The sequence below is a fragment of the Maylandia zebra genome, linkage group LG19, assembly GCF_041146795.1.
Source record: "Maylandia zebra isolate NMK-2024a linkage group LG19, Mzebra_GT3a, whole genome shotgun sequence".
Lineage (NCBI taxonomy): Eukaryota > Metazoa > Chordata > Actinopteri > Cichliformes > Cichlidae > Maylandia > Maylandia zebra.
The window spans coordinates 12,943,683-12,970,160 of NC_135185.1; the positions used below are offsets into that span (position 1 = coordinate 12,943,683).

A 26,478-nucleotide genomic window follows, 5' to 3' on the forward strand; every position below is an offset into this window, starting at 1 on the left:
AAATGGTTTTTACAGGTACCGCACACTCATAAAAAATACTTCGGTCTATATATTAAATGCTTTATTTGTCTTGGGTAACGCTGAAAACTTGCTTTAAATGTAAAGCTAGCTCAGGCTTGTTAGCTTGGCTTACCTTAGCACAAAGACTGGGGATGGGAAGAATCCTCTCCCAAATAGCAAAACGAAAGAAATCAAAGAAAGGTTTAAATAATGATAACAAGAAATAGAGAACAAAGAACTAATTGGATTTTTACCGGCCACTAAGCAAAGCTGAAGGGATGTTATTAGCAATTAGCATTAGCACATTGGCAATGTCCAAACAATGTGTTGGCATTTATTCCCCCTCCCACTAAGTTTTGAGATTTGTGGTACATATAGTACTTTTTAATATATCTTTTAAAAAGATATTTATGGTATGTTTAAGTAGCTAAAAGACATTAAAAAGCTTTCTGTGGAACTGATTCCATACAAACGGCAATAACTGCAGCTTTAAATATACTTGTATTATAACTATAGATTATTACATTCATTAAGTGTGTCGTAAAAACATGTGAGTAAATGAAGAGTTGCAGTATGAAATATTAAGGCAAATGTGTTGGGTTATGTTCAGTATGTTTTCCTAATCTGCCACATTTGATCTGGAAGCTGTCACAGAAATATAAAAACCTGAGAAAGTATTACAGTGCTCACTAGAATAAAGTACACATTGAACACATTGGTTACATATTGGTTCAAAATATATCCTCCAGGACGTTATGGGTGTAACAATCTGGAGTGTAACAGCAGCTCTGTGCGTCCCTCTATCCCAAAAACACAATTAGGTCCATAAATATTTGGACTATGATTAACATTTTCTTTAGGTTTAACAGTTTCCCACTTTCAGAAGCTCAAAACTAATTGGAGACTGGCTTGGGAAGCTTGCTTCATTATTCCAAACTAAATTAAGATACCAGAGCTGGAGCTGACTACAAGTATTGACCTTGCATTGTGTCACTGAACATATAATTTTCTGGAAATGAACAAAGAAACAGCTGGATAAAATTAAAGTAGACAAAAACAGGTTTCTAAAAGGGCATGTTAAAGACTAAAGCTCCTTCATCAAAAGCTAGAATTCGGCATGAAAGTGCCTCGAGTCTGTCTTCTATTAATGTTTCCAAGAAAATCCAGAGAAAGATTATTTTCTCTTCAACTCAATAAATTCTTAACAAGACCATACAGCATAAATCGTTAATTTGACTCCTTTTTCTTTTTCTCCTTTAAAGGCTCTTGAGCATAATCATTATTCATCGTAATTACTCATCTCCTTCTTTCCAGCCAATGGGTCTCTCTCAGCTCCCTCTGCTTTTGTTTGATTTGGCCAATGACTGTGCTGTGAAAGCAATCCTCCCCAGTAAACCCATTCATGGTTGACCACTTTGACTCCCTTAACTACAGCAAAGCAAAGCAGAGCAGCCACATCTGGCAAGCGGTTTTCACATCTGGTTTGTGTATCAGCTCTTTGCACGGCTGTCTGATAGCCTGCCTTGCAGGCATAAGATGTGATACAGACACTCCAGGGAAGAATGGCTAGAGGATAGTGTGCAAGTTTGTGTTCAGAGGTCAGATACACAGAGAGAGGAAATGTCATTCTTTGACAAAAACACCAGACAAAGAAACAGCTGTATGCTTTAACTTTCTACTATTTTAATAAGATGCTGCAGGATCTTGTGGCTTCTAGAAAAATAAAGCTAATTTAAAGCAAATTTCAAAAAGCCCTTTAAATCAGTTTCATACTCGCTATAAAATAAACTGAGACTAGAGCAGTGTCATTAAATTTATGTCTTAACTAAGTGGTATGAAGCTAAAATTCAGCATGCAGAAAGAAGAGAAACAAAGATTACTAACAAAGGAAAGAAAATGGCCCTATAAACCAGTGTGAGAATGACTGGCAATAAATAACAGATAATAAGAGCTAGCAGACAAAAAGTCTGATAAGGAAGAGGATGAAGTGATAATGAGATCCAGATGAGGAACATAGCCACTGTGAAAGCTGGATGAGGGAAAGACGTGGGTCTGTGGGAATCATATAATGAGATGCTGCCCTCTTGTGCCAAGCCTGTATTTTGCTCTTCTCTGGTATTTAATTTTGATGGAATAAAGCATCTTGTTTGACAGTTTTCCTCTGACTTCAGCAGAGTCAAAGGAAATGTTTGAATTGATTATCTATTGAAGCGTTGACCCTGTGTGGATTAGAGAACTTCTGACTACAATGTGTATAAATCACAACACATTCATATGCTCTGTATCAGTTTGTCACAGCGACTCTCTCGACAAGGCATGCAGTACCTCACTAGACAAATCCCTGGTGTAACGGACATGTCAAAAGAAAACTGGAGGTGAGAGATTAAATCCGTCATTCTACAATTAGATTTTTAATAAGGGAGGAAACATCCCAGCAAACTCACTTCAAGTTAAAGCTGTGAAATGCTCAGAGTATAAAAAACACAAGAGCTACATCTCACATGCTACAGGCCTCAGTACATTAAATGTTAACGGTTATGAGAGTAGAATTTGAAAAAGACAAGCAAAGCACCTTTGGGAGGTTCGCCAGGAGATCGCCTCTTTTCTAAAAGGAACATGGCAGTATGGTGTGGGTTTGCAAAGGATAAACTGAAATCATGCTTTTATCTGGATAAATCACAAGACTTGGACATAACAGTGCCCTTTGGAGAGATTAGACAGAAGTGGAAATCCTTGATCATAATGGATAGCACCATGTTTGGCAATAAAAAAAAAAAATAAATAAATAAAAGGGTTGGTGATTTGGGCACTAGGCTGTCACGGAGTCCTCTGTATACCAAAGAGTCCCGGTGTCAAATGTGGGGACATCTCCAAACAGCTAATGTTTGGCTAAATTGGGCAAATGTACAACGGAAGAAGAAAAAAAGAATCAAAGTATTGCAATGGCCCAGTCATCAAAGTCCAGACTTTACCTGTTCCAAGTGCTGTGTTTAAACTTAAGAGAGATGTGTGTAAATAAATGCCTGCAAACCTCAGTGAGCTGAAGCAGCTGTAAACGAGAGTGGGCTTAAATTCCTCAACAACTAAATGACCGACTGAGAAATTCATACATAAGGCAATTATTTTAACTTATTACTGAAAGTGTCTACAACACACAGAATCATTGTGTGTACTTGTATTTTATTTTCACATGAAAGGAGACATTTATGGTCTCAAAAAGACCTGTCAGATGACTTTGATGATGCAAGTTTCACTTGAGCTGGTTATTTATTTATTTATTTATTTCGTTTTTAGTGAAATGTCTTACTAGCTATTGAAGGAATTGATATATTTAGTTTAGGTATTCATGTTCCAGCAATTACCTGATTATACCTACATTTAATTTAGCTCCAGTCTTGAATACCCAAGGATTTTTTATTTATTTATTTATTTTAAAAAGGGAAGACAAAAAGCTGCGCTCACACAAAACTTAAGAGTTGACAAATTAGTTTTTTCTGAAAACAATCATGCTAATGTTTCAGCCTACTGGACTTCAGTAACCGTTCATATTAGCCATCACTTACTGACCATTAATTAGCAGCTATGAACTACATTTTCATCAAACTCGCACGCTCAAAGGTAGATTCTGTTCAAAGAACCAGTTCATGCTAATTATTTGCAAAGCTAATGACATCCCCGGCAGCCTTCACTTCGTACTTGTGTTACATGTTACACTAGCAAACATCAAACTTTTAGCATTGTCCTAAAAAATATTGTGTACACAAACAGCAGTGCTTATTTCAAATATTTTTATTTTATGGCAAAAGATTTCGATAATCATGCAGGAAATGAATTTTATAAAATGTTTAACACCTTATCATCTAATGTTGCTTTTAAACTAATCATGAACTTTGCATACCGTACATTTTGTCCTACAGGAAGCACTAGCACAATATCACAAAGCTCCTCAGGCAGAGATGTGAGAATATTTCACTTCACTGTGGTCGAACTCCTTTCGCATTCAAGTGAAAATGGCCCTACTGAGTTTGCAAAAATACAGAAAAAAAATATTTACACCTGGATAATACAGCAGTGTAAATTAATGGTGGAAAACATGATGGAAGATTATCTACTGTGCAGAGTTTTCTTAGTCTACATGAGATAACAGTTTAATATTCTTAAATATCTTTGGTTGATAAGCAGGTTAGGCATTCAGTAATAATCTTATTACGTTAATGTCATCTTTCTGTTTGATGACGTGGTTCAATTAGTCGGGGCTCCAGTTTTTATTGTCGTTTCATGTTTGCTGATGCTCAGTACTGGCCTGCTTCATGTTCATTAGTGGCAGTTTCCACAAAATTTAAAGGCTTTCTGTCTAAAAGCCGATCACAAAACTTACATTTCTACAGCAAAGTCTGTTCAGGTAGGAGAGGCTTTACTGTAACGACCCTTTAAAGAAGAGGAAATCTGATCTAACAGGCAGGTGAGGTTTTCCTGTATAAGTCGAGGTGATTCACAGTTATTACTAGTCGTTCTCTTGGGTTTACCTGAATTCAAATCTTCAATCTGTGCCTGTCAAAGGCAAAAGGCCAAAATGGCTGCATTTTCTTTCCAGGTTGAAAATACATTTAAAAAAATCAGGCCACCGTAATCAAAGCCACAGATGTTTTTTTTAAGACCAAAGTGGTAAACTTACAAAATACACTCATCTAAGAATACATCTTTGTAGGTTTTTGGCAACAAAAAGCAGGAGTACCACAAATGTACAGCACCATTTTGAAATGTGTTCAAAGAGGCGGGATGTAGAGAGCAGCCCAAAGAGATGAACGCATGAATGCACATTGGAGGAAAACTACCAGACATGGGCAAAACACTGGTCCGACACATGTAAATGTAGCTTTTCAAACAACAACAAACTGTTTTAAGTCAAACGAATGAACAGTGTCGACTAGCAGAACCAATGAGTCTTGGCAGCTCAAATGCCTAAAAGACAAGTTTTTTTTTTTTTTTTTTATGTACTCTTAATTTAAAGCTACTGGGAAAAAAAACAAAAACTGCTTTAAAGCAACATTTTTTTTCAGTATCCATGTGACAAAGTGTGTTGTGATATTTTTGAAAGAAAGCTAATATATTGGGACTTTTTAAGCAGAGATGTTTTTCCCTCCTTCCTGCAAGCACTGTGTGCACATCAGTATCAAGGTGGCTCCCGGTATTCCTCTTAGGCCTTTTTCTTACAGACGTGGATGAAGTAGCATGGAGCCTGAGACTGGCCCGGCACGTAAGTCTTGAAATCTCCGTAAACGGCGTGCTCCAGTTTGCCGTTGAAGGCCTCGTTCAGCAGACCTCTGAAGCTGTCCAGGCAGTGAGGGTAGTAGGACAAACGGAATTTACTGGAGGACACAAACAGAGCAAAACACCAGAGTTACTGAAGTTTGGTAGTATTTATGAGATTCAGCTCAGTTTCAACTGTGATACTTAAAAGTATCAAAGTTTAGTTTTAACAATAACACTACTGCAGACCATTTGTCCTTGATTTCAGGAATGCAGCGCAGTTTAACAGCTGTTATTGTGTCTGAGGATGGAGCCCAGCGACCTCGGGTGTAAAATAATTTACACATCATGAATGATGTTTATAAAGCCCGATGAGGGTTAGGATTAATCACTGGTCTACGTGAAAAATTGTGCTCTTTTGTTGCTATGGTGAGATATATATATATATATATATATATATATATATATATATATATATAGTCTAATGTGGCGGCATGACCAGTAACCAAGGTTACCCTAAACTAAGACTAAATGTGGGGGAAAAAAAAAAAAAGAAAACATTTTATTTGACCAAAACATAAAAAAACATCTTTGATTAAAATTAAAGCCTAAATGACTTAATTTAAAAATAGAGGAAATATCCTTAGTTTTAGTATCTGTTCGTTTGATTAGTTTGCCTGATGAGTTGGTGATGGATGTCTCAAGACTGTAAATAAACTGCTTTCAAAAAGTCATGCACTTTTATTCATGTACTGATTTTCTTATTTCTTGCCTCTGACATAAGCCTTCATACAACAATAATAACACTAAAACTAATAAAAATCTAACTAAAACTAAACATTTTCAAAGAACTGAAAATAAACTGAATTCAGAATAAAGTCAAAATCAAGAGGAAAATTAATTAGAAAATGGAAAACCACAATCCTGCTGATGACGTTTAAACACCATCTAAAGTGAATGTAAGACAACTTTTTTTTTTTTTTTTTTTTTTAGCATATTAATGAATTAACATTACAGTTTATGGCTGGAAAGCAAAAATATTCAAGGCAATGTAAACCTAAAGATTTGAGATACAGTAAAAGCTGCATTTAATGCATACAAGACATGAAATTGTAGATGCTATAATGACAAATGTATAATGTATTGTCCAGATCTACCAGTTAGAATAGGTCTCCCATAAAAGGATCAAGATATAATGTATGAGGTGTGAGCTCAGTCTCCTATCAGCTCTGCAGCAGCATCAGAGCCCGACTCACCTAACTTCAGGCAGGTTCTGGAGGGTGGCCTGTGGCACTTGGATGGTGTAGTCCAGAGTGATCATATGTGGCTTACTGTTGACCCACAACACTGAGGTGGTGATGTCCTGAGTTAGGTCACTCTGCAACACACACACACACACACACACACACACACACACACACACACACACACACACACACACACACACACACACACACACACACACACACACACACACACACACACAATTTATCCTCATTTTCTTCTATGATGTCCAAACACAGCCTGAACAGAAGAGACTGATGAAAGGAAAAAAAGATTTGGTTGGTTCAGTGTTGGAGCACAAGAGCAAACTCAGGGATTACGAAGGCATCAGAAGCTGATTTTTGCCAACTAGCAATTGTTGACGTAGTATTTATATTGAGGCCTTCCAGCTGGATACTTCCTGCTTTGGCTGGATTAAAGAATATGGACGTTGTTTTTAATGCAAACATCTTGAATCAAATATGGCTCCCTACAGTCACGACCTGCTGTTGTGAATTCTCCACATCTCATATCTGAGCTCATTCCAAATGCAAGCCTGGCTGATTGTCTGAATTATGTGAACACAAGGTTAAAAAAAGGGGATGAGACAGAAAAAAAAATAAAAAAAATCATACATGCAATCTATACAGAAGTGTCCACTTAATGTGCACACTAGAGGCTACGTGTACTTTCAGTCATGTTGTTTCCCCGTCTTCCCAAAGGGCTTTTTACTCATTATTCCTGACTTCATCCATTTTTTGCCCCATTTGCCAAAATGATATGAAAACCCAAACACATTTCCTTCTGTTTCTCCTGCACCAGTTTTAGTGAAAATCTCACAATATCCGTCAGGCTCCGTGTGGGGATTTAAGTCTTAAAGCCAGCTGCTGCTAGGGATGGCGTAAATAAACCATTCTTAAACAATACTGTCTGTCCCACTACTACTCGCAAAGCAATAAAAGACCAGATTGTGCAGAGAATTAAGATTAAAAACGGGCTTCTTTGTGCCATCCATACTGAGGGCTGAAGAATGGCTTCAAACTTCAGATTCTCTTTTTGGGCAGAGAGAGAAGTCCAAAACTTATGATCTGTATGACAATAAAATAAGGATGATATTTGAGAAAAAGCCAATAGATAACTGCACGTTGTATGACTAATTCACATTCAGCAAAGTATAAAAGACAGATGTAGCTTCAGGCCCTGAAAAGTGAAGCCAACACAGAAGTGCCTTAAACCTGCACTCATTTGAAGGACCAATGGGGAGCGCCAACTGTGGCTGCAAAATGACTTCCGGTCCTGTAAAAAGTCTGAAAACAAATTTCAGGTCTGACCTCTGTAAATTACTTTCTGATCAATTCTATCTATTCAATTTTAATCACTGAGTTTTATTAAAAATTAAGTGAATTTTGCATATTTCAAAGCACATTTCAAAGCAAAAGGACACCAATGGCAAAAATGCTCGTCTCAAGGCTTCAAAGTGGGAAATTCACAGGTGACGTCCAGGAGCTACGTCCATCTTTTACACCGTTGAAGGATGTAATCAGCCATTTCCAGGTCCAAATGCTCCATAATTTCCAAGAATAAACAAGCAGTTAGACACCACAAGAGCTCAGCCAGTGTAGGAAGAGCTAAATCAATATTTGGAGATTTAACAATCTGATATTCAGATGCATGAACAGATTCTCTAATATTTATTACATGTAGTCATTTATCTTATCCCCAAGTCTTCTTAGATCAGCTGATAGCTGTGCTGCCCAAGCTGCTGTTGCCAAAAGGGAAGTTGCAGAGTGTCCTCTGGTGGACAAATTATGCAATATCAACACTCGTAAGATGGCTGGAGGGTGTCTCTCCAATTTTTTCTTTACCTTTTAAATTTTAATTTAAGGGCTGTATAGCCTCCAGCGAATGGATGACAGGATGGATTTAACGGCTGATAGATCACCAAAAGGCTAATATTGGCCAACTGATAAAGTGGTCAGGCTCTAGACACCACTGAGTAAGAAATAGATCCAGTTCTTTGAACTTGAATAAACTAAACAGTGTATCTGTTCTCAGAGGTTCAATCAAACATACCGTCATCCTTGAAAAGAGAATAAATGACTAAAACAAACAGCAGCAGACAGAACGTCTGTGATCAGCGCAGCCACAACACAAGGTTAATCATTCATATGTTGCTGTGTGCTTTGGGTTTGTACCAAAAAATAACAATCCTAAGCTTCTCTTAGCAGTCTCTAGAGCGAAATCCCAGAAGTGATTTACCAAAGGATTAAAAGCAGAGGGGCACCGGGTCCAATTTTCTTGGCTGAGTCCATTTTTTTTTTTTTCTAAATTTTACCCGTCGAAACAGATTTTTGCTGATTCTGATTTTCTCTCCACGAACTATAGGAGCATATACAAGCAAATTAAAATAATATTCAATTTAAAATAATATTTTGAAATTAAATTTAAATATTTGAAACTGTTCAATTGCCATAAGCCTGCAGTACTTTGGAAAGGGTTAAGAAAAACAGACTAAAATGTACACCGACTGTTAACTGATGCATTTCACCTTTCCAAACTAAGCAGGTGTCGTGAGCCTGAAGGCTGTAGTTTCCACCATGAGTTCTTAAAAGCTGTATTTACACTGTTATGCAATTATGTTGTAAAAAGAATAATCACTGCAGTAAATCCAATATTGGTATATGTTTGGTACCTTGTAGTAGATGTTCTTGCCTTGTGGAGCACGCCCGGTCTCCAGGATGTAGTCGTAATTGCGGTGGTCAATGATGAGGACCCCACCTGGTCTGACCATACTGGCGATGTTTCGAAGGGCCAGCTTTTGGTCACTCTGGTCCCCTAACAGCAACAACAGCACGACTGAGTGCATGAATAAGGGATCAAATTGGCAGCTAAACACATGGTAACAAACTGGAAGGCAAAGGCGTGTGCATCGATTCAAGGAGATGTTTGATTTGAGTTATGGATGCAGGAGTAATCACATGGCAATTTAATGAGTCACATCATCATTCTGACAAGGCAAAAATTATTTGGACACTTTTTTTTCCCCTTCCACAAATATATTTCTAATATCTCTGACAATCTCTGGGACGAAGGTTGTGGGATAAATCCTTTGAGACAGATCCTGTATGGGCTTGCCATGCCTCTACACCCTGCTACAGTGAGGTGAAAGAGCACTCCAGGGCACTGCAACATCATCGCTGGTTGTGTTCAGAGGTGCACCCAGACAGGTCATACCTTTAAACTCTAATGCCTACGTTTGCCAAGTCCAGGCATAATGAGATGTTTTGACAGGCCCAGAGGAAAAGCCCTTAAGCTCACCTATAAAATTAACAACACTTTTATTATTTGTGTACCTTTAAAGTCTGGTAAGTGGGCAAATGAGTTGCCGAGGCAGATGACAGCATCAAAACCATCTCCTGGTTTCTGAATGTCTTCTGATAAAGTCAGCCAGTTGGCCTCTTCAATCACTGAAGACAAGAAGGAAAAGAGCAGAACATGAGGTCACCTGAGGAAATGTAGATATCACCACAAACATGTGCACTTTGCAACAGTTTAAGACAAATGAAACAACTGAGTGCTGCCCACACACAGGGCTTTATTGGGAGCAACCCAGGCATGACGGCCAATGCAAAACAAACACCACACAGTCTTTGTTTTATTACTATAAGGAGGTCCGTGACTAAATGTCATACTGATTGCTTAGCTTTTCAACTTTAAGCTTACCCTGCCATCACTTGTACTGATGTTGCTCTGTTGATTAAGTTAACTTTATGCTAGGATGCACATTCTCTGACGAATGCTTCATTTGTGTCACTTCTTCTTAAGGTTATTTTCCATTGATTCATATGAGAGATCAATTTACTAGTTAACAATTCCCTGGCAACTCGCCTTGGCCCTTGTCTTATGCTTTAACTACCAGTTGGCTCATTGGCTTCAATATCCTTTAGCTGCTTCCCTGGAGAGGATCTCATCCCATGACTGGAGCTGCTCCAGCTCAACTTGTACTGCAGCTTGACTCTGTAGTCCTTGTTCTGCTCTTATGTTCCACTTGGGGATCAGAACCTGCAGCTTGTGCTGCTCTGCTGAGGTCACAGAGAAGAACAAGGGCTGCCGTCTCCAGCTGTAGTCCAAGATGGTGGACTTTTGAGCTAATCGTGAGGACGAGAGGCTCACAAAGAGACTGTCACAAAATGCTTGGCGAATATGATTTGATTACTGGCACAAATAGAATCTAAATCTGTGGAACTCACTGATTCAATAAATATATTTTAATTTTCATACCCCACTGGTCAAAAGCTGGTTCTTTTCTCCTGTCCCATCTCGCCTTCAGTGCATACTTGAGCATTTTGTCGCTGGCATCCACACTCACTAAATTAAACCCCTCCTCCACCAACATAATGGAGTCAATCCTAGAAAACAAAATCCATGAATACATTAAAAACAACAACCGACCTGTGAGGATCATGCAGTAGGTGTGTTTTGATTTTGAACTAATCCCTGCTGTCATCTTCCCCTAAAAAACCAGTTTGATCAAGTCTGAGTGCGAGTGTGTGTTTGCTGTGACTGCACTACATGTGGTTTAGTAGTAGGTTGATAAGCTTATCGTCTCACTACAGACAGGAATACTAACCTTGTCACAGGTAAGGAGAGATGATTTGTATAGTAGCCAGAAGCTACTCCTATTTTGAAAACCTGACAGGAAAACGTGATTGTGGGCCAAACCACAGCCTGAATAGATGCTACTGACTGACTTCCAAAAATGTTTTCTCGGCAATTTATGAGTTAATAATAAACAATACTGACGTGTTTCAGTGCAACAGGGGGGAGGGATTCAATGGACAATAATGCAGAAATCATTAACATCTACTGGGTAACTACAAGATAATATAACAACAAAACAAATAAAGCTTACGTAAAAAGAACAGCCAGTTTTCAGATTTGGATTAAACAGTCTTAGGCTAAAAGCAAATTCATATCTTTTAGATTTCATCTTGGCAACAAGTCTCAAAGGACTCTGATGGTCCTTCATTTGGTTCAACTGTGTTCAGTCTGGTGACTGTGAAGGCCTCAGCTTAACAGATCCAGTATAATCCTTGAGGTATAAGTCAGGGATTCATGGTTCCCCTTTAATTTGTCTGTATGCCTATCCATTCTGCAGTTATACATAAGATTTCCTGCTAGAACCTATGGAATCCTAAATTAAAAAACTCTCACAGGTTCAGCTGAAAGTGATTCACAGCCTGAAGCTTCTTCTCAGAATTAGAAAGCATCACAAACACACTGCCAAAAATAGCTATTTGTAACCATGATCCACGAGGAATATGTTTACTTCGAGGCTGCTGCACTATGGAGGGGCACCACTACTAGGGTATCGGGTCAGAATCAATGTGCTGGGGTGCTCCAAACCGCAGGAAAACAACCATGCGGCCTGATATATGGAGCTGAGTTATTATGGAAATGACTGCAGTTCTTACATGAACATTATAAGCTCTGTAATGTTGATTAGCAGCTGAAATGAGTGCTAAGTGATGAGCAAAGAAAAAAGAAGATACATTTATAATAAACATCAAATAATAAAATTGTTATAGTGCATCTCCAGTGAAAATTCTCCATGAGAAAAACAACAGCTGAGGTGACATTTATGGTCTGCTTGTCTGTGCTTAGGCAATGGCCTTGCTGCTGTGTGAAAGCACAGTCAATGTATCAAGGGAGATAAAAAAGACTGCAGGAAACCAGAAAAAACTCCTTTCGACTACCCAGCACTAGTTCATCACCCACTGACCTACTAAATGCAAGTTTAGGGTTCGCTTGTGTTTAGTTTGCTTTAGAAACAGGAAATTTAAATGGACAACACTTGCTTCTACAAGCTTGTGTCTCAGACATATTACGCCTCTCTAATTGAATCACATTTAACCAGCATGTGTAAACCTGCTGTGTCCAGACCAGTGCAGGAGGCAGGACGTGGCTCAGGATCAGGTGCAACTCTGCACTTTCATTCATTATTCTGTGGCTTAATCCGGATTTTGTCCCGAGTTAAAAAGGGTCAGTGAGTTGAAATTCCACAAACGTCAAACTCACTTGAACAGCTATAAAGATGGGTACAAGTACAAAAAGGCCTATGTGAGCTGAAATCACATTATTTTTTTACCTACAGATCTATCAAGAACAGCAAAGAAGCAAACACCATCATCACTATCAGCTACGCCTACACAACTCTGTTCTGAAGCTGCACAATCACTGTGAATCACACAAGAGTCACACCTTTTCACAAATCTGAAAAGCAATAATGCAGTCTGAATCAGCACGTTTTATGACGTCATCAGCAGCTGTTCACCTGCTGTATCATTGTGAGTTCAGGTTTTTGTTTGGCATATGCAATTTAAATCAGTTTAACCATTGACAAAAGCGTGCTCGAGATACTTGGATAAAGCCGTATTTAAGATTTTGTTATGGAAATTTCAGAACTTAAAGTTTTTGCTTATATTTTTTTTTTATTTGATCATATTTATAAATCCATACTAAGTTGAACGATTTGTAAGTGGATTTTGATGAAGCAGAGCTGAAGCCCCTGTCAGACGTGTCACTATGAAACTGCTAAATTGACCTGACATTACCCTGTTCCGCAGGCTACATCCAGCACACTCCGCACCCCGTGCTGCTTCAGCAGGGACACCACCCAGCTCCTGTACTCCTGCGTCCTGCTCTTCGTGTCTCCGATGTACAGCTGCCACACTTTCGCTGCTTTGCCATCGGCGTATTGATCAGGAAGACCTACGGCTGCCACACCGAGGGACCGGGTCCTAAACACGCTGTCGACCGACATACTGCCGCTGCTTCTCCCTGCCCGGACCTCTACCTCTACCTTAGTGTCGAGCGGACAAACAACTTTGGACAATTTTAACTGAGTGAGGAAACGCGCTACCTCTCTGGTATGCTTGCCACATGCTAGCCGAGATGTTATTATTTATATGAACAACCTAAGAGAGAAACTTTAAGCCAATGACACGCCGTCGAGGACTGCCGCCTACTTTCTGATTGGATAACCTCAAGGGACCCGCCCCTTTTCTGTTTAGCATTGGAATACGTCACTCGAGTGAAGCTTTGCTAGGTTGCTAATTTTTCCCTTTGAACTTACCTTCCAGGATAAGTGTCACACTGTATTCCATCAAAGTTAAATACACGTGCATATTCAAGTTAAAATTAAGTTATGTTTGACGTTGGAGGAGAAGTATTTAAGTATAATGTTAAAATAAAGTAGAGCTCACGAAGCCCATTACCTGTAAGGTTTTACTCGGGGAATAAATCCCACCAATGGCGGCACAGAGGACTCGCCCCCTTTAACATTTCTTCATCTATCGTTTGATCATGCTGTTTGGACGAATTGCTTGCGAAACATGAATGGCAGGAGTTTTTTGCAAAGTAAAAATCATAATAATTTCATTTTTTTTTAACAATGAAATACACAATGCTGCAGTAGTTAAGTGCACAGGGTGTAATATAGGTGAACAATGTGATTTAAAAACAAAACAAAAAAACCCCCATGGAATGAAATCGTCTCAGGACTCTCCCAGACAGATTATTAGGCACTTTTCGTGCCCTCCCAAACAAAGTGAACTCCTCCTGTTGTGATTGGCGGATTTGGTTCTCTAGGACCCATATTTGCTGGTAGAGGTGAGGTCATGTCAGCTACAACCGGTGCGAGCTAGGTTAGGTTTGCAACTTCCAGTTTTTTCAGAACTGCACTACTACTTTATGGGTTGTTCACGCACACATACACACTTACTACTTTCAAAAATCCAGATCTGACTTCGAACACAGGCATAGTTGTGTAATTCAGCCTAAGCAGGGGTTGGCAAGAACACACAGCACTGCCTAGAGGAAGTCACACATTAGTGCACCTTTGCACTAGTCTGCCAAAAAGACATTCCTTCCTGTGGTTGTTTTGATGATGGTCGTGGAGTAGAAAATGTGACTCACTGCAAAGGACAAAGGACATGATCCACATCATTTTTATCCTCACTGACACGTCATGACATTTGCATGTGGGCATTGTCATGGTTGATCATAAAGTAAATCCCTACGAGCAACCTTGTAGCATTTTGTATCATCTTTGCTTCTAAAAGAATAAATGGACCTAAATCATGTCCAGAAATTGCGCCCCAGACTCTAACAGATGACCAGAGAGAGAGAGAGAGAGAGAGAGAGAGAGAGACTCTAATACAGTTTGTTGAATGTATGCATTAAATTAATCATCGTATCCCTTCTGAAGTATTGCGTCAATGCTGTTGATACAAAATGAAACAGGAAGTGAGTGATTAGTCAGATGGCGGAACAGATAAAAGGCTGAAGAAAATCGTTACATTTCAACTTGTTGTTTTCAGTAGGACCATGATGGACACCACTTCCAGCGCAGAGCCAAACTTTGCTGGAAATCGCCTCCTATCAATCAAATCAAATTTAAGATTGACACAGTCACTGCCAATTTGTCGGCTGCACATCATGTGAATCTTTTATTCCACCACATCCCAAAGGTGCTCTGTTTGACTGAGATCTGGTGAATGTGGATGCCGTTTGAGTACAGCGAACACAAGTCATGTTCAAGAAACTAGTGAGATAATTTGAAGTTTTTGGTATGTGGTGTTATCCTACTGGAAGGAGCCATCAGAAGTGAGGTACACTGTGCTCATAAAGAGATGGACATGGTCAACAGTATTCAGGCAAATGTGCAAACAAATGTTGAATCAGAAACTGAGAGTCCGGAGACTGGCTGACGGATTGTTGAAGCGACCTGGAAATTCCCCTTAGAGCTCCGACATCAACAAAGGATTTTTATCCAGTAAACTGCCGCTCGCTGGATATTTTCATTTTTTTCACATATACAGGGAGTGCAGAATTATTAGGCAAGTTGTATTTTTGAGGAATAATTTTATTATTGAACAACAACCATGTTCTCAATGAACCCAAAAAACTCATTAATATCAAAGCTGAATGTTTTTGGAAGTAGTTTTTAGTTTTAGTTATTTTAGGGGGATATCTGTGTGTGCAGGTGACTATTACTGTGCATAATTATTAGGCAACTTAACAAAAAACAAATATATACCCATTTCAATTATTTATTTTTACCAGTGAAACCAATATAACATCTCCACATTCACAAATATACATTTCTGACATTCAAAAACAAGACAAAAACAAATCAGCGACCAATATAGCCACCTTTCTTTGCAAGGACACTCAAAAGCCTGCCATCCATGGATTCTGTCAGTGTTTTGATCTGTTCACCATCAACATTGCGTGCAGCAGCAACCACAGCCTCCCAGACACTGTTCAGAGAGGTGTACTGTTTTCCCTCCTTGTAAATCTCACATTTGATGATGGACCACAGGTTCTCAATGGGGTTCAGATCAGGTGAACGAGGTGGCCATGTCATTAGTTTTTCTTCTTTTATACCCTTTCTTGCCAGCCACGCTGTGGAGTACTTGGACGCGTGTGATGGAGCATTGTCCTGCATGGAAATCATGTTTTTCTTGAAGGATGCAGACTTCTTCCTGTACCACTGCTTGAAGAAGGTGTCTTCCAGAAACTGGCAGTAGGACTGGGAGTTGAGCTTGACTCCATCCTCGACCCGAAAAGGCCCCACAAGCTCATCTTTGATGATACCAGCCCAAACCAGTACTCCACCTCCACCTTGCTGGCGTCTGAGTCGGACTGGAGCTCTCTGCCCTTTACCAATCCAGCCACGGGCCCATCCATCTGGCCCATCAAGACTCACTCTCATTTCATCAGTCCATAAAACCTTAGAAAAACCAGTCTTGAGATATTTCTTGGCCCAGTCTTGACGTTTCAGCTTGTGTGTCTTGTTCAGTGGTGGTCGTCTTTCAGCCTTTCTTACCATGGCCATGTCTCTGAGTATTGCACACCTTGTGCTTTTGGGCACTCCAGTGATGTTGCAGCTCTGAAATATGGCCAAACTGGTGGCAAGTGGCATCTTGGCAGCTGCACGCTTGACTTTTCTCAGTTCATGGGCAGTTATTTTGCACCTTGGTTTTTCCACACGCTTCTTGCGACCCTGTTGACTATTTTGAATGAAACGCTTGATTGTTCGATGATCACGCTTCAGAAGCTTTGCAATTTTGAGACTGCTGCATCCCTCTGCAAGATATCTCACTATTTTTGACTTTTCTGAGCCTGTCAAGTCCTTCTTTTGACCCATTTTGCCAAAGGAAAGGACGTTGCCTAATAATTATGCACAGCTGATATAGGGTGTTGATGTCATTAGACCACACCCCTTCTCATTACAGAGATGCACATCACCTAATATGCTTAATTGGTAGTAGGCTTTCGAGCCTATACAGCTTGGAGTAAGACAACATGCATGAAGAGGATGATGTGGACAAAATACTCATTTGCCTAATAATTCTGCACTCCCTGTATATCATCTGTAAACTCTGGATATGGTTGTGTTCTAAAATCCCAGCAGATCTGCAGTTTCTGTAATACTCACACCAGCTCGTCTGGCACCAACAACTGTGTCACATTCAGAGCCACGTAAACAACCTTCCTTTTTTTTTTTTTTTTTTTATTGATGCTCAGTTTGAATTTCAGCAGGTTGTCTCGACCATGTCTACATGCCTAGGTGCAATGAGTTGCTGAATTCTGATTCATTCAGACATTGTTAGTAACGAGTAGCTCAACAAGTGTACTTAAAGTGGCCAGTGAGCACGAACAGATGAATAAAAAGGACAAATAATTTTTTGCTAAATAAAACTGAAAGAAAAACACAAGTCCGATAATTTATTTATCAATATACCTGCAACAATGTCCATGTCTCTTTATTTATACAGCATATTTCATTACATGTTGCTTAAGAAAAATAAATGTAAAAAAAGTAGGTGTACAGCGTCTTAAGGCCATAAAAACTAAATAATAATTAATATTAGAGATATTTTATATTTTAAAACAGTTGTTACTAATGCTATATTATTAGAAGATACAGCTTAAGTAATTCGGTTTCTGTTGGAACAAACTGTAATTTCCCAAATTACAATTTGACTCAGTTCTGACTGCCTGCTTTCTCAGCACTTTGTTCTTGAGGACAGTAGATGGTGCTATAAGAGCAAATCTGAAAGAATTCACGCTTGAACATGAAACGTAATTGACCATAAAATTACCTCAAAAAAGACCTGAAATAAAAGTATACACATGTCATATCTTTAAAACTCATTTGCAACCAGTTAAATGTACAAATGTGAATGATTATAGAAAAGGGTCAGCGTTAACATATTTATACATATGCTGTATGTGAAGTACACATAAGTATGTTAAGATTGTAAAAATAGTTTGATTACTTTTTGAATACTCTTTAACATTTTATATACTTCTATATTATATGTTCAAGCATTAATAAGTTCATAAAGATGTTTCAAAAACTGCTTTTGGAAGAATACAAAACTGATAAAGTTGATGACTGATAGTATATATAACTATGCTAAATTGTATCTGAATTATAGCTATCACTGTAGCTATCTTTATACTTGTCCTTCATTCCTTATTGTGTGGGGGAAGTGATGAGGGGAAGTTGGGGTAACACTGAATATGGTGATTCAATAGAGTGAGCGTAAGGTAGGGATTAATAAGTATGTACATATTTCTTCCTACTCCATTTCAGACTTAACGGTTGTCATTTCATGTAATTTAGATTCTATTTATTTAATTTTAATTTTTGTTTTTGTCTGAGAACGTGTGTGTGTGTGCGCGTGTGCGTGTGTGTGTGTGTGTGTGTGTGTGTATGTATATTTCTGAAATGAAGATGATGTTGTAGTAGTAGTAACAAGAACAGCACATTGGGTTTCATTCATATAAGCTCTTATGTAATAAAATAAAGGTGTAAACCTCCTAAAATGATGGCTGTTAAAATGTTTCATGTATCAAAATGTAGTTCTCACTTTTCTTGTTTTCCAAAAGGAAAAATGAGATGTAAAACATTTGGAATTCTTTACATTCATCTATACATCTGGCCAGTTGTTCATCTAATCTACGCTCCTTTTTGACAAAACACATAAATAAACCATGAGTAATGACCATAGGCTCAGCCTGCTGGTCAGGCTTCTGAGGAAGAAAATATGACTGGAACTAATAGTTGGAGGCCAGTCAGTAATTGGAGGTGTAGGTTAGAGCTACTTTGACTTGTTAAACCACTTAAACATTTAGCGTTTTCTGTTCCCAGTGATGTGGACCACACCTTTAGGTTCATGAGTGTACCATTAAATAACTAGGAGACAACACAGAATACCCAAGTCTGCGATAAAGAACAAAGAGCCAGAGGACTCTGTCATTTTGGGGCAATAATTAAGTCACAACGTTGTTGCGATTAGAATTTTCTCTTTGCCTGTTACGCTTAACTACATAAAACCTAATGACAAAAATAGATGCAATGACAACAACAATGACCACAATCCAAACCCACAGAAAGCGCACCCCAGGAACAGAAGACGCCTTCAGTGTATTGTTGCTGATGGGTGGTTTGACAAACGCTACAACGGGAGGAGTTGTGACTGGACCTTCATTAGGGTCCTCACAAAAGTTTCCGTCAACCTTTAGAAAGCCTTCAGGACATATGTCATAGCCAGCCTCTTGTATACTAGGGCATCTCTTTTGTGCACAGTGTGGTTTGCACTGCCTGGGGTCTTTGTTGTCTGGTATATATTGTTTGAAACAAGAGCATGTGTAACCCCCCTTAAAATCCTCACAATTCTGCTCACATGGTCCAGATGAACAGCCTTTATAGCTTTGAAAAAGGGTTGGATGCGATACTTCTTGTCCACGGCATGCATCTTGGAGCTCAACTTTGCACAGAAACCCATCAGCTTTATCTAAGCACGGTCTCTCTGTCCATTTTTCATCACTTGACAGTGATACGCAATGTGGAGAGCAGAGTTGAATGTGGTTATTCCAGGATGGAAGAAAGGTGATGCCCGGTCTGCCAGATATCCACTTATAGCCTCTCAGTGGAGCTGAGAGGTTGCTGCAGGCACCAGCTGGTAAATGCAGCCCGATCCAGTAGTTCCCAAACAATTCCTGACTCAGAATGTCAAACAACTTCTTATCACTCTTAGAGCACAACTGCAGAAGTTCTCCTTTCCTGTCATGGCAGGCTTCTTCAGCTGTTTTAAAATCCACTTCACCCTGGTTTAGAGTTATGCAGTCAGGTTTGCCATAATTACTGCAAACTGCTCTGCAGTGGTCAGGCTGCTTTATATCCAATCCTTTTCCAACAGTCAGTGAAACCATCAGAATAGTCATACTCATCCTAAGCACAGGCACTCTCGTCTGCAAGCAGGCCATGCTGTCTCATAGTGGAGTGCAAAAGGTTGCCTGTCTTAAACGATGTGGAATTTCCAGTCTTTGTGCCATTGCGGAAACAGGGTATCTCAGGAAGGAAATGAGATAAAGAAAAAAAAATTAGTTGAAGTAGGACCAGCAGCAACAAAATGAAGAACAACGTTTAGATATACTAAATATGCAAAGGGCTCTTATATAAACTGCCAAACTAATTCAAGTACTTGCCTAAAATCAAGATTCCTGATTTTATACCAAAATGTGAGCTGGCACACTGGACCTCTCTGGGAAGTCAGGAATTAATCAAGCAGAACAATTGATTGCTAATTTTTATTTATTTTTTTCTGGAATGTAAGGTTTAATTTGGCAACCTCATCAAAAACAGTAATGTGTTTAAAATAAATTCATGGATAATAACAATAATATTAAATAAAAAAAATTAAATTGGATTCAAATTCTAACAAATTAACCTTTACAGAAACATAAACAATAATTCTGGTAATAGAATGGGCTTCATGAATGGTAGTGCTATCTATATATGTAAATAAGAACAACAAAGAAAAACAAGCAAACAATTCATTTTAGATTTTATACTTGCAGTATATAAATTGACACCAGTTTCATCTTTACATGATGGTGTGTAGATGTGGAACTTCAATCAAAAAGACTTATTTGTTGGTGTGTACAAGTACATGTCATTGTCAGAGACTAAACAGGTTTACTTAAAGGTACTTCTTGTTCAACAAAAACAAGAAAATTACCAGCATTTTTAAACATTTTGAAAGGCACCTTTTGTTTTTTATCATAGTCTGAATCTGCTCTGTTTTAGCAGGATGGAGTTTAATAATATCTTTAAAAAGGCTGAAATGTGTTGTGCTGAACTCTGGGCAGGTCAAAATAACTCGCTGTATTATCACGTGGTCCAAATGAGAGTTTACAGCCAGAGCCTATTTCAACTTCATATCGCTGCAACACAGTACAAAAGCTTTGACCTTTGAAGCTCTTCTAAACAATTTTTTTTTTCAAAAAGTACCTTTAAGTTCTTAAGAATGTTTGTGAGGTATACTCTCTGGAGAATATACGTGTTAGTCCACTTTTTACTTTTAGATTATATTATACTTCAGCCAGCTCAAACAGCAAAGTACCACCAACATTTTAATGCACCAGTAATAATGATCATATTATACAAATAATATCTCTTTAGTACTTTTACTTCGATACTTGTGTATTTTTTTCTTTTTTTGTTGTGTTATTTGGGGCACAGGTTGTAGAGTGATCAGTAAATGGTCTAATGATCATTTTCTGTGATATTAAAGCTAAAGATCCTCTTTTGTTTTCATAGTACACAAGCAGATTCTCAGGACAGGAGGTAATAGCAGGATTATACACAATAGCATAAAATATTGTCACAAACAAATGAAGAAAAGTGTCTGATCTTAACATTGAATGAAATTTTTTTTACAGCAAATACTGGTAACTTTCTCATAGGTAAAGATATTTACATTGCCTCAGACTATTAACCGTGCAATAAAAACAGTCGTTACACATCCTTCATAACCGTTACAGCATATTATGCACTTCCACTTAACACCCATTTACTTTTTATTTTTCCCCCATTATGACTCTACTCTTATTCAAATACTATTTGATGGACAATGACGTTTTCTGATTTGCGTTTTGATATGTAGTGTAATCACAGGAGATTGCAAGAATTGCATAAATAAACATAACTCTAGTCAGTCTTTTCTGTCACTAAATGGTCATGGGTCATCAGTCAAGATGGACTCGTATAGTTTCTCTAAACGTGGATCCAAGCCAGAGGACACCCAGCAGTAGCCATCTGCAGTGGTGTTCTTCTTCACTTCTTTTTTAGAGCGACTGCATCGAAAAATTGCAAAAAACAAAGTAATTGCAATCAACACAACAAGAGGAATGACTGAACCGAGGACGCAGATTATCACCCTGGAATTGATTGTCTTGGCGAAACTCGTGGCCATGGTTGTGTTGCTCAGTGGATCCTTGTTTGTAACTTTCTCCGGGTCTGGAATGGGTGAATCGGTTTGAGGATATGGGTGCTCAGTTGTAGAACTGGTTAAAGACTCTGTAAAGTTTTCTTGTGTCTTCTCATAAGATGGGTAATCTGATGAGGTTAATGGTGCAAAGGTCACATTTGGAGCATAAGTGGTTCCATCATTTTCCAGGTGGGTGCATATGAAGCTTCCTACAGTATTTACACATTCAAACTTAGCCCCTGAACAGCTGTCAGTCACACATTCATTAATGTCTTCACATGAATGGCCATCTTCAGAGAAAGCAAAGCCTTCCTTGCAAAAACAAGAGAACGATCCAATGGTATTCAAGCAGATGTGCTCACATTTCCTTTGTGCACACTCATCAACATCCCTGCATTTGCCATCCATCATTTTGTAGCCGACTTTGCAGGCACACTTATAACTGCCATGTGTGTTTATGCACAGGTCGTTCTTACAAGCCTGTGATTGGCACTCATCAATGTCAGAGCAGTTGCGTTGGTTTTCGTGCAGTTCGAAGCCAACTGGACATTTGCAGAAATATCCCGACTCGCTCATTACACACTGATGCTCACAGGTGTCAGGACTGCACAAGTCTTTGATCCTGCAGCGGAGTCCATCTTTTTCCAATTCATAACCTTCTCTGCAATCGCATCGAATTTCATCTGCATCCTGACGGCACAAATGTTCACACCCACCATTGCTGATATCACAGCTTCGCTTTCCTGTTTTGCAAAAGGGGCCCAGGTTAGTCCACCGGTAGGTATGGTTAACAGCGTTGCACAAAGACATGCGATCCTCCTGATCGCTACACCGAATTATAGCAAAAGTTCCATGAGGAAATGACTTCAGTTGACTTTTAAGTGGGTCTTGTGAGAAAGGTACTGTGTAAGCGATTTCCCCAGGCCCCAGTAGAGCCAAAGGTTCACACATCCCCTTAAAATAAAACTTGCATGCATAAAAAGCTTTATGTTTTTTGCAAGGGACAGCAGTCCATTTCAGGTGATTCTCACTTGAAAAGTTGTAATCAATATTTACACATCTCTCTGCTAAGCATGTGGAGGCAGGCTCTTCTTTCCAGTTGGAGTAGTGGGATTCCTCATTTCCAGATACCCATTTAAATCCTCGGAGTGGCTGGTCAGGAAATACACAATTGGTTTCTTTGAGTTTTAATCCAATCCAAAATTCAAGCAGCGTCCCATGTCGTTGACTTTTTATTAATGAGAGAAGTGAGCGCACCACATCCTCTTCTTTTCGGTCTCTTATGGTCATCAAATATCCTCCTCTTTTGTCGCAGTCTTCTTTGGCCTTGTCAAACCTCTCCTTCTTCATGTGTGCAGTGAAGCAGGCATTAGAGGTGCACAGCGTTTCATGTTCAAACCCTGATAAACCTTCGAAGCTGTTAATGAGCTGCAGGACAAGAAGCCACAACATAGTTGCCACGAAGATCAGCAAAATGTTTGCTCTCCAAAGGGTTCCTGGGAGTTTTAGGGTAAAAAGAGACCAATAAGTGGTTGCCCATTCGTAGCCAAAGAACAAGTGTTTCTCAAAGCAACATTCAGGCTCCAGTATCCTGTTTGCAAAACTAAAGACGGAAATCATGTTTAGCAGCAGTTAGTAGCTCTTTCTTACTCCCATGCTGACTGGTTCCGTTTCGAGGAAGAAAACAATGAAAGGCTCTGGAGTGTTTTGACTGGTTATCCAGATGTCTCCGGCCCCAGCAGAGTTCAAGCTTTTTAAGCAGACTCCCTGAATTGTGGTGCCTTTCAATACATGAACATGGAGCGGTCAGATTCATGGAGGGGACTGTGCCATTACAAATAGCCGCCACAGGAAGTGAACCCGTGAACTTTGCCACTCTGTCGCCACGTCTGACCTTCACCTCATTATTTACTATAAAGATGTTAAAATTGCACTTATCGTAAACCATCAGTATTTTATTAATGTGTAATCTTCCTCCTGTTATGCAGGTATAGAAGTATCACTATTGATTAGATTTGCTGCCTACCCCCAGCTCTTATGCTGCTATTTAATCTTTTGTGTATAATAACCAAAATATGAGTTTTAATATTCATACTGTAATGGATTGTTTAAAACCTCCCAAAATGTACAATTTACATAACTCTTGATTACTGCTTTTTCATATTTAAACCCAATAACTTTTTGGAGGGCAAGTACAGAAGACCTTTGCGGGCCTTCATGTGAATACAGACGTTTCCTGTATTTGTTTAAATACAGGAAGTGCCTCGACTTCAATCACAGGAAACAGACACCAATCTCCACCCTCTGAGTGCACAGTGGCACTTAAATAGTGTCTACTTCAAACAAAGCCTTGCTAATAAATTCTTCCAAGTCTATTTAAAATATTATTACTATCAGGTTAATCACCGCCTGTCTACTTTGGTGTAGGAAATTCAAATAACTACATTTTACCAAACTGGGTGAATCTACGAAACTGGTGGCTTTAGTTACATGACAACGATCAGAAAACAAACGTAAATCTTTTCTGATGTGATGTGACTTAGTAATTCTCACACTTTATAGAAAACTGCCTTAACATCTATATTTAAGCTATTGTTTGCAATATTTTCTGAAGCAGATTTCTTTGAATTCAACCCAGTCACGAGCTTTTGTAATTCAGCTGTTTATATTTAATTTAGGTTTCTGGTTATATTCTTGCAAGTACTCTTATAGTTTATATTTGGAAATTAAAAAATACTTGAAAATATGTCAAACACCATTTGTTTGGATAAAATATTTTCCAATTTTAAATAAAAACATGTAAAAAATTTTGTTCAATATTCTGAGAAGCTATATGAAAAATATAATTCGGGATTGTTGACCTGAGGGTGTGTCTGTTTTAATATGTGGTCCACTTAATAAAATTTTATTTTGGTATTTTCACAGCCATAATTAAAACACTATAAACGTACATGGTTTTTGTAATAGAGTGAATTGTTGCCCCCCAGTGGTAAAATACAGAAGTGCCTGTTACAGGGCTAGTTCTTGGTTGACCAATATATAACAACAAAAAAGGGTAGTTTTCTGCACCGCTAAGAAACAACAAGTTAGTGTGTGATGTCCTGCTGTTCAATAAAGGCACCTATCCACGTCCTTCTGTCCTGATCCTTTTAAGAGCCTAATCCAGAATATCACAACTGGCGACGAGGATTCTAAAGATTTCCACAGCGTGACAGAGGCTGTAGGAGGGTTGTGTTCACATGTAAAGAAAAAGACAAATCAAGACGTTTTCTTCACGGCTGCAGCGGAACAGCTTTTGGTGAGCTAACATGGTGATGCATGTGGGTCGTGTTGAAGAGTATAATGAATCGAAGGAAGATTTTGAGTCATATTTGGAGCGGTTGGAGCAATGGATGTTGGCAAATGATGTTTCCGATGAGAAGAAAGTGTGCACGTTTCTCTCTGTGATCGGAGCAGATACATACAGGCTGCTAAAGAATCTTGTGTCTCCGAGGGTACCGAGTACCATGGGATATGCAGCGCTGACTGGGGGCGTTAAGTGCGCATTATAAGCCGACTCCAGTGGTGATAGCTGCGTTTTCGTTTTCAGAAACGTAACCAGAAAGAAGGGGAGGCAGTTTCTGACTATGTTGTCGCCCTGAGGCAGTTGTCAGCCACATGTGATTTTGGACAATATTTGGATGAGGCCCTGAGGGATCGTTTTGTTAGTGGGCTGCGTTCTGATGCTGTGCAGCGCAAGCTACTATCGGAAAAGGATCTTACATTTCCACGTGCATGTGAGATTGCCGTATCCATGGAACTCGCTTCGAAAAATACGATGGAGTTCTCAGGACGCCAGGACCCTCACCACGTAAATGCCTTGACAAATGCTCCAAATTTTTTCAACAAAGGATGGAAAGGACAGAACAGGCAAGAGGGCAATAACAAGCCAAAGAACTGGAAGGGACCTAAAAAAGACACAGGAATGAAGCAACCATGTTATCGTTGTGGTGGAAAGCATTCAGCACGTGAGTGCAAATTTAAGAGCGAAAAGTGTCATGTTTGTGCAAAAATAGGACACATTGCACGTGCTTGCAGGAATAAAAAATTCAGTCAGCAAACTCAGTATTTGGAAACTGAGGATGAATGCTCAAGTAGGAATGATGAAGCTGAACTTTTTGGAGTTTATTCAATGTACTCCATCACCTCCAGTGAGAAGGGATACACAGTGGATGTTGCGCTTGGGAGCAAGAACACCACCATGCTGCTGGATACAGGATCAGCAGTGTCGGTAGTATCAGACAAGTATTATCAGATGCATCTCACTCATTTCCCTATAAAACCAGCCAGTGGGCTAAAGCTCAAGTCCTACTCAGGCCAACACATTGCTGTGCGTGGATATATTATGTTACCAGTACAGTATGGGACTCAAAACATCACCCTACCACTGATCGTTGTTCAGGGAGACAGACCAGCTCTGATTGGACGAAACTGGTTAAAGAAACTACAGCTGAACTGGAAACAGATTTTCACAGTACACAAGGTACTGGTGCAGAAAGAAGCAAAGCCAGGAGTACTAGAAGTGATTCAGCGCCATCAGGCAGTGTTTTCGGATGACCAAGGCTGCATAAAGGGA

General features: G+C 39.1%; 2 protein-coding genes across 2 annotated transcripts; both read right to left on the bottom strand.

Annotated features, from left to right (window-relative positions):
- Nucleotides 1-3,774: 3,774 nt before the first annotated feature.
- gnmt (glycine N-methyltransferase) lies at nucleotides 3,775-13,482 on the bottom strand. Its single transcript, XM_004574750.4, has 6 exons — nucleotides 13,128-13,482; nucleotides 10,795-10,922; nucleotides 9,867-9,980; nucleotides 9,206-9,348; nucleotides 6,507-6,628; nucleotides 3,775-5,369 (listed from the first exon to the last, which is right to left on the bottom strand). Exons 1-6 carry the CDS (start codon nucleotides 13,334-13,336, stop codon nucleotides 5,198-5,200), a joined length of 888 nt encoding a protein of 295 aa, XP_004574807.1. The 5' UTR covers nucleotides 13,337-13,482; the 3' UTR covers nucleotides 3,775-5,197.
- A 3,810-nt stretch (nucleotides 13,483-17,292) lies between these two features.
- cd93 (CD93 molecule) lies at nucleotides 17,293-23,519 on the bottom strand. Its single transcript, XM_004574751.3, has one exon. It carries the CDS (start codon nucleotides 23,481-23,483, stop codon nucleotides 21,612-21,614), a length of 1,872 nt encoding a protein of 623 aa, XP_004574808.2. The 5' UTR covers nucleotides 23,484-23,519; the 3' UTR covers nucleotides 17,293-21,611.
- Nucleotides 23,520-26,478: the final 2,959 nt, after the last annotated feature.